Source organism: Drosophila suzukii, chromosome 2R, assembly GCF_043229965.1.
Source record: "Drosophila suzukii chromosome 2R, CBGP_Dsuzu_IsoJpt1.0, whole genome shotgun sequence".
Classification (NCBI taxonomy): Eukaryota; Metazoa; Arthropoda; class Insecta; order Diptera; family Drosophilidae; genus Drosophila; species Drosophila suzukii.
Window position 1 is genome coordinate 8,099,615 of NC_092081.1, and position 15,269 is coordinate 8,114,883.

A 15,269-nucleotide genomic window follows, 5' to 3' on the forward strand; every position below is an offset into this window, starting at 1 on the left:
GGGTTTGGATGGGGGGGTGGTATATAAAGAAATGGAAACCAAACACTTTGGATTACATCACAAATCACTTAAAGCACAATTTATTACGGCATAACACTTAGAGGCGAACAGCTAGGACTTATATTCTAATTTGTCGTACACTCTTGGCAACTTTGGGACCCGGAATCGCAGGCTCCTTGCTCCTTCGCAGCGAGCAGAATTTCAGCATGTCGACGGGCGGAGGCCACGAGTTCAACTGACCCGAGAGATCTCTGGTTTTTTTAGGGGGCGTCTGTCGAAGATCGAACCACAGATTGGGGGCTATACCAGATCGCAGATGCCGCGGTTTAGGAAAACTTCGAGGCACGTGTTGTCCACTCGATCGAAGAGCAAAGAGCCAAATCTTCTGGCCGTATAGTCCACGATCAGCACCATCTTGCAGTTGATGCACTTGTCGCGATAGTGAAATAGTAAGCCCACCGTGGGATGGACCACATGATCGGCGAATCCAGGGGCAGAGCGGTAGACCTGGTGATTGCCCATCTCCACAATGGCCCTGGCATTGACCACCACCTTGCTCCTTACGTAAGCGGGCAATACCTCCAGGGTCCTCCTGACCTTGGACTGGGTATACAGCAGCCTATTGAGCACATGGGCGGGGGCGTTGAAGGTGTCGTTGCTGTCCCGCCTGTGGAAGAAGACGTTGCGGAAGACAAAGCCCGCGGTGCGTCCCTCGTCGCACTGACGCAGGTAATCCGCCAGAGAGTTGTGCTTCAGCGGCATCATCACCTCGTCCAGGTCCACCACCGCTGCATACCGGAAGTTGTCCACCACATTGGCCCGATAGACGCAGTCATTGAACTGCGCCACTATGCCAGCGTAGTGGAGATCCCTCAGATGGGCCTGGACATTCCACTCGAAGACATCCGCCAGTCCGATCCGTTGGTAATGCTCCAGCACGCTACGCACCTCCTCGGTGGCCTCCACGTAGTAGAAGTAGAAGTGGGTGGCGCCCTGCAGGCGGTACATCTCCACGAACTCCACCAGGCGGAGCACATCGGAATAGTTCTCCTGCAAGGGACCCACGCACACGGAGATCGCGGGACGGGATCGGCTAAACAAGTTGGTCATGTTGCGGGGATAACTAGGGGAATACAATGAAAAAGAGTAATTTTATAGATTTATATTTACGTTATTATATGGTTTTTAAAATTAATTTCCTTATTAGGATGAACTACAACACGCAACAGAGTTATAAGAAAATGCTCATTAGAAAACCAAATTAGATGAACTTTAAAAGTACTCGTACATGATTGCAATAGATATGGATAGATTGGGTACATATGGAAGTTTAACTTCAGAAGGTATCTTGTCTTAGTTATTAAAACTTCGATTGTGGGAAGTTCGTGTCTTGGTGTACTTTACACATGATATGGTGTGTTTCTAACTAATCTAAATAATGGTAAACTTATATGACTCTGTTGGTTACTATGTAATATATACTTTTTACTTAAGTTTTTAAGAAATTGGATCTATGGTGAAATCGACTGAGCTTTTTATATACCCATGATATACACAGTGGAGTCATACCTGATCTGAATAAAGGTTGGACTTAGATGACTCAGTCGGTTGGAGGCGTAGGCCAAGGCCACCGCTTGGGGAAGTCGCAGGGGGGCGCGGCGGGAGGCGTGCAGCGGACACATGACGCTCCACGCCGCAAAGGTGTTGTTGTGCACATCGTGCATGGCCCCCGCCTCCTCGGCCACGATCTCCTGGCTGGTGAAGTCCGAGAAGCGCACGATGCAGTTCACCGAGGAGTCGCGCAAACGCTCCGGCAGAACGGCGAAGACACGAAGGGATCCTATGGTCATCTGCTCTTCATCGAAACGGACATTCCCTAAAAACATAAAAACATTGAGTTATCCGATTAAAATTATTAAAGCTATTTACTATGGGTCTGAAAAGTAATCAATAAGTTTTAAATAAAGTCTCCTACTATCTCTATCTCACCTTCCAACTCATATTCATACTCAAATTCAAAAAATAACATTCCAAACTCTAAGGCTATTCTATTTGGTGACCCCGATCTGTCATAAGTTTTCCGATATTCTTATCCCCGTTTCTTAGTCTTCCTAAACCCTAAGTTACCTTATATTTCCTATAACTATATGTTATATTTCGAGCTGAAGGCCTGTAGCTGCTATAGCTCATGATCACTGTTAGCATTTAGTTTACAATTACTTGTTAGCATTATATAAATAAATAAATAAATATGTTATATTTCTAGCTTACCATATGGACAAAGAAGCGGGCATAAGAATATAGGCTAGTTAATGATAAGTCAGGGTCACCAAATAAATAATTTTGAATACAGAAAGGAAACAAGATTAAACTAACATCGTAGGAACTGAAGGATCATATTAACGAGGCCCTCAGGACTGTCAAGCGCTTCTAGATAGCGGATAACATATTTTCCTGTCGTCTTTTACCATCTTACCTATAATATCCGTCCTCACATCGAAGTATGCCGAGTATATTTCATGTCTGAGCGAGCTGTTGCCTATCCTGCGCCAACTGTTGCTGTAGTCCCAGTGCGGATTGGGCCGCTCAAAGATCAACTGGCGCTGCGTTTTGGCCAGATCCTCGCGCAGCCGTTCGTTCTGCAAGAAAAGATGGCCCAAAGGATGAGTCAAGGGATCCCCAAAGGACAAAAAAAAGCTATTCCACCACACTCACAAGGCTCGAGCGCATGGATATGTAGACCAGGACGAGCATGGCGCTGGCCACCAGGGCGGATAGCGCGAAGTACACATGCTGGAAGCGGTTCTCCTGGACGACAAGCATTTCTCGAGTGGGGGACGCACAGCACTCGGGACTCCGCTCCTCAGGAATCGCCGACGGCAACTGAACTAAACCTGTTTATTTATTTTCTAGCTGCGCGCTGCGTTAACGCCGACCGAGAAGCCGACGTCTTGGGTCTCGGCTCTACGGATTCTCGGACTTGGGGTCTTTGCGGGCCAACCCAAGCGGCTCCTGTTGCTTATTTGCTTAGTGCTCTTGATGGCCGGCCATCGATTAGCGATAGCACGTGTGTGTAGTTGTTGTTGGTGATTTTCTGTGGGGGCGTCTCCCTACAGTGTCATCACCGCCGACTGCCACTACGAATGCCGCCCGTCCTCGGCATTCTTTGGCCACCACCCCAATGACCGACCCAGCCACAAGTTCACTTGGCGCCCCACAGTACGCAAATAATTATGGCTCACTCACACTGGGAGAAAAAGAACACGATTGGCCTTTGGTGATAAAGTGATAAATCAAAGCGTTTAATCCCTCAAGACAACTGGGAAACCACTTTTATCAAAAATAGATCTGTAAATTTTTTATATTATATTTGATATATAAAATGCTCGGTTCCTAGTATAATATAATATATTTTTTGACACCATTGAGTTTTTTTCTTCTAAGCTAAAAATTACTTCTTTTATTAATATTATTTTTCTGACTTAGGTACCTTATGGATTTGTAGGTATTCGTTGAATCTATCACTTTTAATTTGCAAGAATATGAGATGCAAATCTTAAGCAAAGCACAGATCCTTGGTATAATACAATATTTTTTAATAAAGATGAGTTTATTCCTTCCTTATTGTCATGAACCTGATTTTTAATATGGTATTCGGTGTGGCAGAACTCGTAGTTTGTATAAGTCTTGGGTTCGGTGGATTACATATATTACAAAGTATTAGCCAACTTAGAAGTCAAGACAGGTAAGGTACCTATAGTTTTAAGTTGGAACTAAATATTGGGTATTTTTCGTATCACTGCCTATAAAAACACATCCCTGATCTCATCTCATCACATAAACAAAAGAAATTAACTTCTATCGACCGTAACCCTTTGGTTGGCCCTATTTTCCAACGATTAAATGCATATTGAGGAGTTTTTCCGCCGTGCACTAACGAGGGGGTGGGGAAAGCGCTTTCCCGCTTTTCTCCAGGACGCGTATGCAACAAGTTAATCAACGCACGCCTCGCATCAAACTGGCGCCTCAGTCCACGAGCGCTGTCATCAAATGGCGGCACTCGCCGGCAGCGCAGCAACTGCGCATTAGCAGCGCGGCGGCAGAGCTTCGAGGGCCTTGTAAGAGTACTCCCTGCCCCCAAAAGTGGGCGGTGGGTGGCGTGGAATTGTGGGTGAAGGGTGGTGGGCGGTGGGTGAGGGACTTAATAAATTGTACGCTTGTCTCCCGATTGGAGTGTCCATGTCCATGTCTGCCGGTTCGAGTGAGTCAGAGCCGCTTTTCCATGCTATTTTTAAGTTAATACGGCCAACATCCTCCACTTTTATTATCGAGAATGAAAATATATCAATTATACATAGCCACATGCCAGCACACACAGAGGCGCTTTCCTTTTATTCGGACACATGTTTATGTATAATTGCCACATTTAATACATTCGTCTTGGGCAGGGGAATCGAAAGTGAACGCAGGCGTTGACCACTTGATGCTTCAGCTAAAATGATTTTGGCACGGTGGGACCAAATTTTTAATCTCATACGGAAATATCAAGATAATATCTTGACTTGCCAGAATTTTTCGATTTTTATGCATGGCTTAGAAAACCATTTGCTTATAACTAATTGCGTTTTCTTGAATCGACTTTTATGTAATGGATTTCATTTTTAGAGATTTCAAAAAGAGATTATATTTTAATTTACCAAGAATTGTATTACTTTTGATATTATTTATTGTTTAGTAAAGAAAACTATTTTTACAGATTAACATTTTTTTGTTGCTACTATTTTTGAACATATATATTTTTATTTAATTAATTATTAGGTGCTAATGAAGTGCTAATGTACATCTAACACAATTTCTCTCAAAAAATCGTTCAATAATGTGAAAGTTCAGAATGGTTGAACAATCGCCTAGGGTTTTACATTTAATCAAACATTAGGCAACACATTTAATTTTTGTCCATAAACCCTAACCCACTGTGCCTTTATATTTCGAATTTTTTCTTCACAACATTTTCACATGAAAACAACATGTTTATTTTGGTATGCATTTATTTTATTTCGTGCTACCCAAAGCGAAATATTAATTATTCAAACCATTAAGTACGCTAAGGAGCTCCGGATGTGTTTTTGACAGAGCCTATTTGTAGCTAATAGAATGGAATCTAATTTGTCACACTCACTTGTAGGAATTTATAACTGACGAGAAGGAAAATGTACACAAAGAAGACCAGAAATGCGAAATGCGTCACCTTTGGTCGCTGCCAGAAGGAAATCCGACGCATTTTCACCAACAGCGGGAAAATCACGGAACTAAAAAAACCGAACAACTATAATCCAAACGGAATGGAACTAAACTGAAGCATAGTGCGCCTGCCTGCCGATGAGTTCCCAGTCTTTATCAGCATGGTCCCATTGATAAGATGTGCTATCGCCGGAATTGATACGCACCTACAAACAAAGTTGTGTTGCTCAGGTAGCGAACACGCTCTCAGATAGTTTTTGGAGAGTTTTTATACCTATGTAGAAACCTATCCAGTGTTTTTTCTTTTACTAAACATATTTATAGATAAAACCTTTTAGTGAGGGAAAAACAAGACAATTATACCAAACAAAATTTACTTTCAGTCAACAAAGTGGTCATTAAGTTTATAAGGTTTATAAATAGTTTAAGCGTTTAATTAAGCAGGCGATGATATATTTCTTCAAAGAAATTATTTGTTTTGGATCCTTTGATGTTTATCTATCTATTATCTATTATGAAATTCATTTATAATAATATATTAGGTTTGACATCAAAGTATAAAGGAAAGTACTTCAGTTAACCTTATTACTTCAGTTTTTCATTTGAACTATTATTAATAAATTATTTTTTTATCTCACTAAGTAAAACAATTATAGCTTAAACAGTTTACAAACCCAATTGTGTTCTAAAATATCTCCCACATTTTTAAGAAACCCTCGTCCCTGCAGCTGCACCTTTAGCTCATCCTCAGCCCGCATACTGCCAGTAGTCAAATCATGTCCAATTGATGATCCCACAAGAGTCCTAAATGAAATTAAATGCAACCAGCATAACTGAACTACCAGTAGCTACCAAACTGACACGGGAGCTGGCATAAAACCACCCTAATGTTGATATACCCCTGCCCAAATAGAAATACAAATCCAAATCCAAGTGCTTTGTTATCAGTTCTTTGAGAAAACCTTTGGGTGAACACCTTTCAGGGGAGATTTTCGCCCAAGGACCAAAAGAAACCCCGCAGGAGCGTGAGAAAACGAACGAGAGAAATCTTGACTAATTACTATGCACTCAACTGGTAGCTCTAGATCAGTTCGGTTCCCATAAGGCAAAGTCGTTCGAACTGGGGGTGACATAACTCGATAACCCGGTAACCCTCCACTGGGAATCGGAATCCAGAGCCAAGAAGTAGAAGTAAAGCGATCTCGGGGACAGTGCTGACATACCAGCATAAAAATGAAAAAAACCATTTTCAATTCAATTCATTCCTTGAGCCTAACCCTCGTTTTATTATTGTTATGGCCCAACGGCACGCACCCGGTTCTGGGTTCCCAAGTATCCAAAATCGTACCCCCATCCAATATTTTTCATTCCCCCTCTGCGGGCACGCCTGCGTCATGCGAAAGTATTTCCAACAGTTAACGATGGTGGTGTTTTGGTGGTGGATTTTCAGCACAGTATAAAAGACCGATCGAATCGGCATTACGGCACAGTTCAGTCTGAAGTTTCAAAGAGCTACGACATCGGTCTCAAAGATCGCTGAGCCGCCACCATTTTTGTGTGGCGGCCTTAGCCCTTCATTAAAGTTCGTTCGTTAATTAAAAGCTATTTCACCATTGAAGACCCATGGAATTCTTAATGGAAAACTGTAAGTATTAAACTAGTGAGAGTGCTTAAATTATAAATAACATTAGCTTGTTTCCCTATTGCAGGAATACGAACAATAGTTTAACTGCTTGTCACCAAAAAATACTTAAAGCTCACATCAGTACATAACTTTGGTTGTGATAAAAGCAACAGGAAATAGATTAAAGATCGAACTCAAACTCAACAAGTTAAAAGAAAACCCATGAGTCACCAAAAAGTCAATATTATTTCCGACAGCACTAAAACAATATAGCAAACATGTGTAATTTCCAAAATTGGAAAAAGAGAAAAATTATGTGGAAATGAAGGTCTTAAAAATGTTCTTTAAAGTTAAGCAACAAAGAAGTGTCCACGGCAACAAGCGTTAACAGAAAAAAATGCAAGAAAAATATTCGAAGTATTATATAAAAATGATATATCAACATTTGAGAGCTACATCAACACCCAACACGACGCCCACCAATACTACTAGAACACAAAAATATGGAAATTTCTTATGGGTTACTAAGGATTGGAATTTCGTGCCAGAAAATCTACGAGCAGGGATATGTTCCTTTAACAAATAACTCAAAAAGGAATAAGTTCCAAAATAGGCATTTCATCATCATTATCAACTACCAACAAAAGAATATATCTTCCAAAAATCTTTATCGAACGTATCTACAGATTTAAAAATCAAGTTTAGTTTAAAATGTATTTGTGCCTTTTTAGTTTCCTTCTTTTTTTTTTGTTTTTGTTGACGTTTTTTGATAAATCAATTTGAAAGCTATAAATTTGTTGGTCTAACAATATCCTTGATAAAGGTTTCCATTTTAAATATTTCTAAAGTAAAAGAATAACCATTAGGAAAGTTTTCTCAATGTATATTGCCAATAGCAAAGCGTGTTTTTGTTGCAAAATGATTGTTTTATAAATGAGGTTCCCCGAGCTCTTACTTCCATCACTTCATTTCTGATTTGATTTTCATTTATCAAAACGTTATGTTCTGTGATTATTATTTTTTAAAGAGTTTGTTTACTTTTTTTTCGGTTTTTACTGCTATGTTTTTAGGATACTTGTGTGATTTTTTCGGTTTATTATTTTGAATTGGTAAGTATTTTACTTTTATTATTTTGCATTATTTTTTGTACGTATTCTTTTAGTTTAAAGTTTCTTTTTTTAGTTTTGTTTAGCGAAAACTTACGTTTATTAGTTATTTTCTTTATTATTAATTTGATAAATTATAGTCTTTTTGAAAATTTTACTTTTAAATTTCTATTTCGATTTTTAAGGTTTCCCGAGTTTTCAATTTTCAATTTTAATTTTATTTAATTTTCTGATTTTATTTATTTTGTGATTTTAGTACATTTCTTTTTACTTATATTTTTAATTTTAAGTACAGTGTTTTTTGATTTACTTGATAACTTTGGTATTTTTATTGTTTTGTATAAAAGATTTTATTTTTTCTGTTTCATAAACTTAAATATTTTTGTATCCCTTCAATTACTTGAATTTTTCTTTCACTCTTTATTTGTTTATAGATTTTATTTTATTTTTTTTTTTTGTTATAGATTTCATGAAGCCTGCATCATTTTTATTTATTTTTTTTTATTTAAAAACAAGTTAATATGATTGGTATTTTTATTGTGTTTTATAAAAGCTTTTTGCTTTGTTTTCTTAACTTTAATATTTGTTTAACTCTTTAGTTATGATTAAATATAAAATATTTTTTTTGCCCTTTAATTTTTTTAATATTTTTTAATAAATAATTTTTATAGAGACCTTTAAGGCTGATTTGTTCTTATATTTGTTTCTTCTTATTCTTTGTTTCTGTTCCGTTTCTTTTTTTATTTATTTCCTTTTGTACTTTATTTAATATTTTTTAATATATTTGTTTTTTATTTTAAAATTTTTTTCGTCTTTTCTGTTTGCTGTTTATAGTAATAAAATTTTGTTTATTCAAAAATGGTTTAATTTATGTTTATCAAAAAATAGTTTAGTTCAGTATTTACTATGTTTTTCTTAAAACTACATTTTATTATTGTGATTTCCCTAATTTGTATTTACTTTCGTTAATTTTTTTCTACTTATTATGTTTGTTTTTTATTTTAGTTAGATATGTATTTATTTCATATTTTTTAAATTGTTATATATTTTTTAATTTTTTATTCTTTTTAATATGATTTGTTCTACTTGATACCGATTTCTTTTGGGAACACCAGTTTCTTTTTTGTCATTTTCTTAAGTTCTTTATTAAGAGCTTAGGTTTCTCTTTTTTATGATTTTAAACTTATTTATTTATTTTTTTTAAATTATTTTAACTTAACTGTGTGTGTCTACTTGATTTTCGTATTTTTTTGTTTTTTAAAGTTTAATTAAACTTTTTAATATTCAGTTATTTTCACTTAATTTCTTTGTATCTTACTAAGTTTTACTATTTATTATTTGTTTATTTCTTCATATTATTTTCAAAATATTATTTTGGTATTTATTTATTGTTGTTTTATTTTATTTAATTAAATTTATAAGCCAGGCTCTGGGTCTCTCAAAAAGAAAGTTTATTGTATTAATAAAAGTAAATGTATTACCTCCTAGCTAAGAATGAATCACATGAACAATAAAATAACCTGTACTTCCAACTGAAAAATATTGCTTGTTTTCATAACCCTCACGAAAACAAACAAATCGTTTTGAGGATCTTTGAAAATTGTTTATTTGAGCAAAGCTGTGCCACACATAAATAGTTTCTTTGGAGACTTAGCTTACGAATTACACATAAATACGGACGGTAGGTTACACTAAGCCCGGCCACGCCCACCGGGTGGGCCTCCCGCCCAGCCGCTGCACTGCATCCGTTCCTGGATCGGGATGTGGATTTGGTTCTGGATCCTGGTCCAGTTACTGACCAGCCGAGCCGGAACTTCCCTCGGCGGCTGTCTGGGCAGCTGGTATGGGCATGCTCTGACCACCAGCACCACCACCACTGTTGCCTCCACCATTTCCGGCGGCACTCGCCGTGTTTCCTGTTCCATCCGACGGAGTGTCCGCGTCCCGTTCGAGCAGATAGCTGACGCCTAGAGGACGTGCTCGGCCACCATAGGAAGAGCTACAAGGGGCGACAAGAGGGCAAGCCTATCTTAATGCCGTGACCGATTCCGAGGCCGATTACGTGCGGAGAACATGTGTGGATACACTCAGTTACAAATAAATAGCCCTGAATTTCTGGGGTACTACCATTACAGTTTTGAGAAAACAATTATTTCGAGAAGTTGTATAACTATTTAGGAAATACCCTGAAAAATATCCCAAAAATCTTTCGATGGGATATTATAAAATTAAAGTTTTTATCATTTAAGTGTGTATACATATCTTTAGTTACCTCATTATTTTTAATGGATACAGAAAAAAAAAATTATAAAGGAAATTAAAAAGAATTCTGATAAAGTATTACAATGTTACTCGGATTTATAGGTATATCCATATAAGTGGATATAGCATGAATTTATGGTATTCATTTTAAGACGTAGTATACTTTAAAGAGACCAATTTTAAGAACGGGAATATGTATAATTAAAAAAAACAATTTCTGATAATGGTGAATTTTTCCATTTTATCGATCACGGTAAAGTGGACCATGACTTATAACTAGCTTCATATTTATCGCTAGCTTGAATACAAAAATGTAGAAGATTTTGTAGGGGTTTAGTATACTTTAAGGGTAAATAGTTTGGAGTATGAAACTAAATATTTAAAAAGTAACAAAATTCCTCAAATTAGTTTCTCAAAGTCAAGGCTATTTTATTTGTCTGAGTGCGCTGATGTTGCTGTTGCAGGGGCAGCACCCACTGCAACTTACCTCTGTGCATCCCGCTCCCTGTCCCGCTCCCGTTCCCGTTCCCGCTCCCGACTGCCGCCGCTGCCGCTTGAGCCGCTGCCACTGCCGCCGCTGCTGCTGCTGCTGCTTCCACCTGATCCGCTGCTGCTGCCGCTGTTGCCCCCCACCTTATCCTGATCCCCCAGATAGGTCCAGCTGCCGGGACCTCCCTCTGAGCCCAGGACATTCGTGTGGCCACCCACTCGCGAACTGTCGCTGCCAATGGCCGAGGAGGTGACCTTGGAGCCGCCGGCATAAGGACAATTTCCGGAGATTCGGCCGCAGGGTGAACTACTCATCGAGGAGGAGGGTCGGGAATAGGAGTATCCTCCGTATCCTCGACTCCTGTCACTTTCGTCCTCATCGGTAGCAAAGTAATAGCCACGTCCGGAGTTATCGAAGCCGGATTGACCCCTGATGATCCGTTTAAGGTTGTTGGCCCAGCGGAAGCGGAAGCGGTTGTCAACGGGGCGGATACGGGTTTTTCGGGCGGAAAATAGTGAGTGCAGTGGCAGTTTTTGGAGTGCATTACGGATTTTGTTTGGATTGGTTTGATTGGCCAGCCGTGGAGCATCCGCAGTGTCCACAGTGTTGTTGTGGTTGTTGTTGTGTGGTGTATTGTTCATGTTGTTGTTGTACATGTATGGTTGTTTGGGTGTTGTTCAGTTGTTTGTATGAAAGTAGAGAGTAAAAACGAAAAGAACTCAGAGATAGAAAGCCGACAATGCAGAGATAGCTGACAACATGGATATAAACAACATATAGACACAAAAGAGTGCGACGATACCTGTAGGTCTCATCCCAAGGGCGATAGTTGCGAAAATCATACCTGGAGTAGTAGCGATCGTACGGATCGTATCGCTCATAGCCGCCGGACCTGGAGCGATCGTAGTAGCGGTCTGAAAACAAAGTATAATCATTAAGGGATATATAATTCCAAAAATAAAAAACTTCATTTCATTGAAACATTTTTTTATGAAAATAATTTACTTTTAGAAAGGGATAACTAAACGTACCTCTTGAAGACCCCTCGCTATAGCGATCACCACCATAGTAACGATCCCTGTTGTCATAACCATAACCTCGCTCCCGATCATAGGATCCTCCATACCCGGATCCTCCATACCCAGATCCCCTTCTGTAATCTTCATAGCCACGCCCCTCGTACCGATCGTAGGTCCTAGGGGTATACCGATCGTCGTAATAACGAGATCGATCAGAGTACCGGTCGTAATCCCGATCCCTGCTGCTGCTGCCACGATCATCATAACCGGAATAGTACCAGGCACTGCTGCCGCGCATATCGTCGCCTGTTCGACTGGAATATCCGCCATAGTACCGATCCCTGTCCCGATCCTCGTAGCATCTCACGCAGCGCGACTGGCGGCTCTTTCCTCGGAGCACGGAGTCAAGGATTCCAACGCTCGTGGTGGCCAGCTGCTGATCCTTGGAGTTCACACTTGAACGAGCTTCAGGTCCTGTCACCGCTGACTGGACACAAACGAGCAGGGTCAGGCAGGATAACTGGAAAGAAAGATGATTTTAGCAAAAACTATAAATATTTCATAGTTAAATTTGTATTTAGTTAATCGTATCAGTTACTCACGAAAAATACTCTAAGGGTAACCACAGTTTTTTTAGGATTATCAAGAACATGATTCAAGTCTAAACAAGTCTAACCCACAGTTTTTTAGGATTATCAAGAACATGATTCAAGTTTTATACAATTATAAACAGTTGTGGATCATTTCTTTAATAATGTAAGGTTCTTTATCTCAATTAAAAGTAAAAGTGTGATTTATAATTTATGAATATATTACAATACTAATTGACTATGACTAACTGGTTATTGCATTTCATCTCCAGTCATTTCTAAAGCATTATATCATGAATAATTTTTATTCACGATGAATAGGGTGGTGATAGAGTGGTGATATCATTCTTTAGATGATTTAGAAAAAAGAGCACATAGTTCTAAAGGTTAATAATAGGTAATTGTATAAATAAATTGGGTCTTAGAATGTGAACCACTTTGGTTTATTTGACTTCAAACTCAGTGATCTAGTTCTAGCAATAGATAAGATCCCTTAAAAGCATTCAATTAAACATACATATATATGGTCCATAGGTGATATTCTATTCGCTGTATGAAAAGCGCGATCGTCATTACTTGATTGGCTTTAATTGCCGCTGAGTACGGGGCCTATCGCAATCGGCTAAGCCGGGGAATCAGCCAGCCAATACATATCTCACGGTTCAGGGGCCAACTGGGCCAAAACCCAGAGCCACCATGGCAGCCTCCGATCGTAATTGAGGCGCCCTCCGCCCACAGATGAACACCGGCAAAATGGACGACAACGCCGTGTGGCCAGTCGGCGTGAAATATGATCAGCTACCCCAGCGATTATGCAATGGGTTTTGGGCCAGGCCAGATGCTTCTGGCCCCAGCACCAAGTACTCGGGGTGGGCCTCATAGCATTGACATCATTTTGTGGGCCCCACTCATGGCTGCATGAATCAGTTTTGGATTCGGAATCGGAATCATAACTCCACTGGAATATGTTAAAGCCGAAAAAAAATCCGAGAATGACCAGCCCAAGCAGAGTTAATCATGGAAAATATTTTGCTAGCTGGCCGCCACGCTTTGTTAGCCAAGCATCAGGAACAACTTCCGGCCGGGTCGATGGTGTTGGCTTTGGCATGTGGGGAATGGATCGACGCGACTTGTCACTGACTCTGGCCAACTTCATTAGAATAATTATATTTCGAGCGAGTACCATATGAGTGGTGTAAATTGTTTTGCTGAGAACGGGTCGTTGCCATCAAAAACTTATGAATGGGGCCCTACTGGATTTGGTCTTTTTTTGGTACAGCCAAATTTACATAACATAATCGTAATATTTCGGTGGTTGCATAATGTGTTCTACGAATGTTACATAACACCATTTCGGGGTCACTTTTGCAGAGTCCCACGGGTAAACCAAGATGGGAACTAGGGAGGATGTGCTTCCATTCAAGACGGATTGTCCTTGCTTAACTTTTGTTTTACAAAATCTCTTTTGATGGGGAAATAATGGTTGTCAGAAATGGATTTATGTTCCATTCTACATAAGTCTTTTAAAAAGATCTTGGGGTAGTTCTTTGTTATGAACAATAAATTAAACGTAGTGCACGATCAGTGGTTTTATATGGGTTTCGTTCATTGAGAACGACTAATATTAAGATATTAATAAATAAGATAGATATAAATAAATATGATATTAATAAATAATTAAAGAAAACATTTATTATCTAAATATTTTCTCTACCACAGTGTCTGAAACTGATTTTTCTTAAGTCCTAATATTTTAAACATTTATTCTCGATATATATTGCCATAACACAGTGTGTAAAAGATGAAATTTTGTAAATCCTATTGTACATTTTTTATATGTGGCTTGACGGAATTTCTGAAGAGCCTAATTGACCGTTTAATTATAGGAATTTAAGCCATTACAAGATTCATAAATTTAATAAACTTTTTAAGGTTCTTGAAAAATATGTAAACTATTCCTAGCTCAGTCGAATGTAATTTTTTTAAGAGACAAAATATATTTAGTGGCTTTCTTTATTTTGAGGATAGACGATATCAAGAACATAAGTATATTTAATAAAAGGGGAATAATTATCATTAAATCAAATGGATTTTGTCTATTACTTTATAAAACGATTCACCTGAACTATTATACTACACAATTCGACATTAAATCCTGTTACTAAACAAAAAAGATTTAACGAATTTATTAAACATTTTTAAACTTTTTAAGGTTTAAAGGTTCTTAAAAGATATGTAAACTACTTATAGTTCAATCGAATTCCAAAGAACTTCACTAAATGTCATTTTTTAAATGAGACAATATATATTTTAGTTGGTTTCTTTATTTTGAAGATAGACGAATATCCAAAATTTAAGTAAAATTAATAAAAGGGGAATAATTATCTTTAAATCTAATGGATTTTGTCTATATCGTTATGTAAGGATTCACCTGAGCTATTATACTATTATTATACTAAGCAATCCGACTGTAAATTCTGTCGCTATACAAAATAGATTCATCAAATTTATCGAGTATAAACAAAATGCACAGATAAAAAATGTAATCTATGAGCACTAAATTTAATCCCAGGAAATTAAAAATGATTCTCTGAAGTATTCTGTTTGCATTCCTTTGCTTGTGTAGAATTCTTCGCCTCCAGAACTCACCAACATAATAGCACGCATGGTGACCCCGCTGCACTTGGCTCCACCGAATCGATCACAAATTTAGCACCTGGCACACGATGTGCCTCTCCAATTTTTGGGGGTAAGACCGAAGATATCCTGTTCACACTGTATCACAACGAGCCAAAGCTTCTCGAACTGGCGTCAGACCGCGAATGATCTGGCCGGAACGGATGGCTCCGTATTTATTTCAACTCTAACCCAAGCTTTGGGTTCTGCCCGAGCCGAGAGCACTGAACCGCGATCCCAGCCCCGGATCATCGTGGCTAT

The 15,269-nt window shown here is 38.6% G+C and overlaps 3 protein-coding genes across 11 annotated transcripts in view; all 3 read right to left on the reverse strand.

Annotated features, from left to right (window-relative positions):
• The window catches only part of CAP (Cbl-associated protein), a 40,628-nt gene extending 40,374 nt beyond the window's left edge, over positions 1-254 (reverse strand). For both annotated transcript variants that reach the window (XM_017072975.4, XM_036813134.3), the window contains exon 1: positions 140-254. In XM_017072975.4, the coding sequence (XP_016928464.3) occupies positions 140-208 (69 nt within the window). In that variant the 5' untranslated portion in view covers positions 209-254. The remainder of the gene's footprint in view (positions 1-139) is intronic.
• Positions 53-5,358, reverse strand: LOC108009011 (uncharacterized). Of its 3 annotated transcripts, XM_070995091.1 has the most exons (5): positions 3,939-4,145; positions 2,716-3,247; positions 2,477-2,639; positions 1,570-1,876; positions 53-1,123 (listed from the first exon to the last, which is right to left on the reverse strand). In XM_070995091.1, exons 2-5 carry the CDS (start codon positions 2,821-2,823, stop codon positions 301-303), a joined length of 1,401 nt encoding a protein of 466 aa, XP_070851192.1. In that variant the 5' UTR covers positions 2,824-3,247; positions 3,939-4,145; the 3' UTR covers positions 53-300. The 3 variants fall into 3 exon arrangements, with proteins under 3 accessions (XP_070851192.1, XP_016928472.3, XP_065719244.2); XM_017072983.4 differs by lacking the exons at positions 2,716-3,247; positions 3,939-4,145 and adding an exon at positions 5,180-5,358; XM_065863172.2 differs by lacking the exon at positions 3,939-4,145 and having other exon boundaries at positions 2,716-3,362.
• A 4,194-nt stretch (positions 5,359-9,552) lies between these two features.
• Positions 9,553-15,167, reverse strand: LOC108008642 (uncharacterized). 6 transcript variants are annotated; one of them, XM_017072525.4, is made up of 5 exons: positions 14,982-15,166; positions 11,755-12,262; positions 11,568-11,637; positions 10,721-11,152; positions 9,553-9,970 (listed from the first exon to the last, which is right to left on the reverse strand). In XM_017072525.4, the coding sequence occupies exons 1-5, from the start codon at positions 14,997-14,999 to the stop codon at positions 9,763-9,765; spliced, it is 1,236 nt and encodes a 411-aa protein (XP_016928014.3). In that variant the 5' UTR covers positions 15,000-15,166; the 3' UTR covers positions 9,553-9,762. The 6 variants fall into 6 exon arrangements, with proteins under 6 accessions (XP_016928014.3, XP_016928013.3, XP_016928017.3 ...); XM_017072524.4 differs by having other exon boundaries at positions 11,526-11,637; XM_017072527.4 differs by having other exon boundaries at positions 9,758-9,996; positions 14,982-15,167.
• Positions 15,168-15,269: the final 102 nt, after the last annotated feature.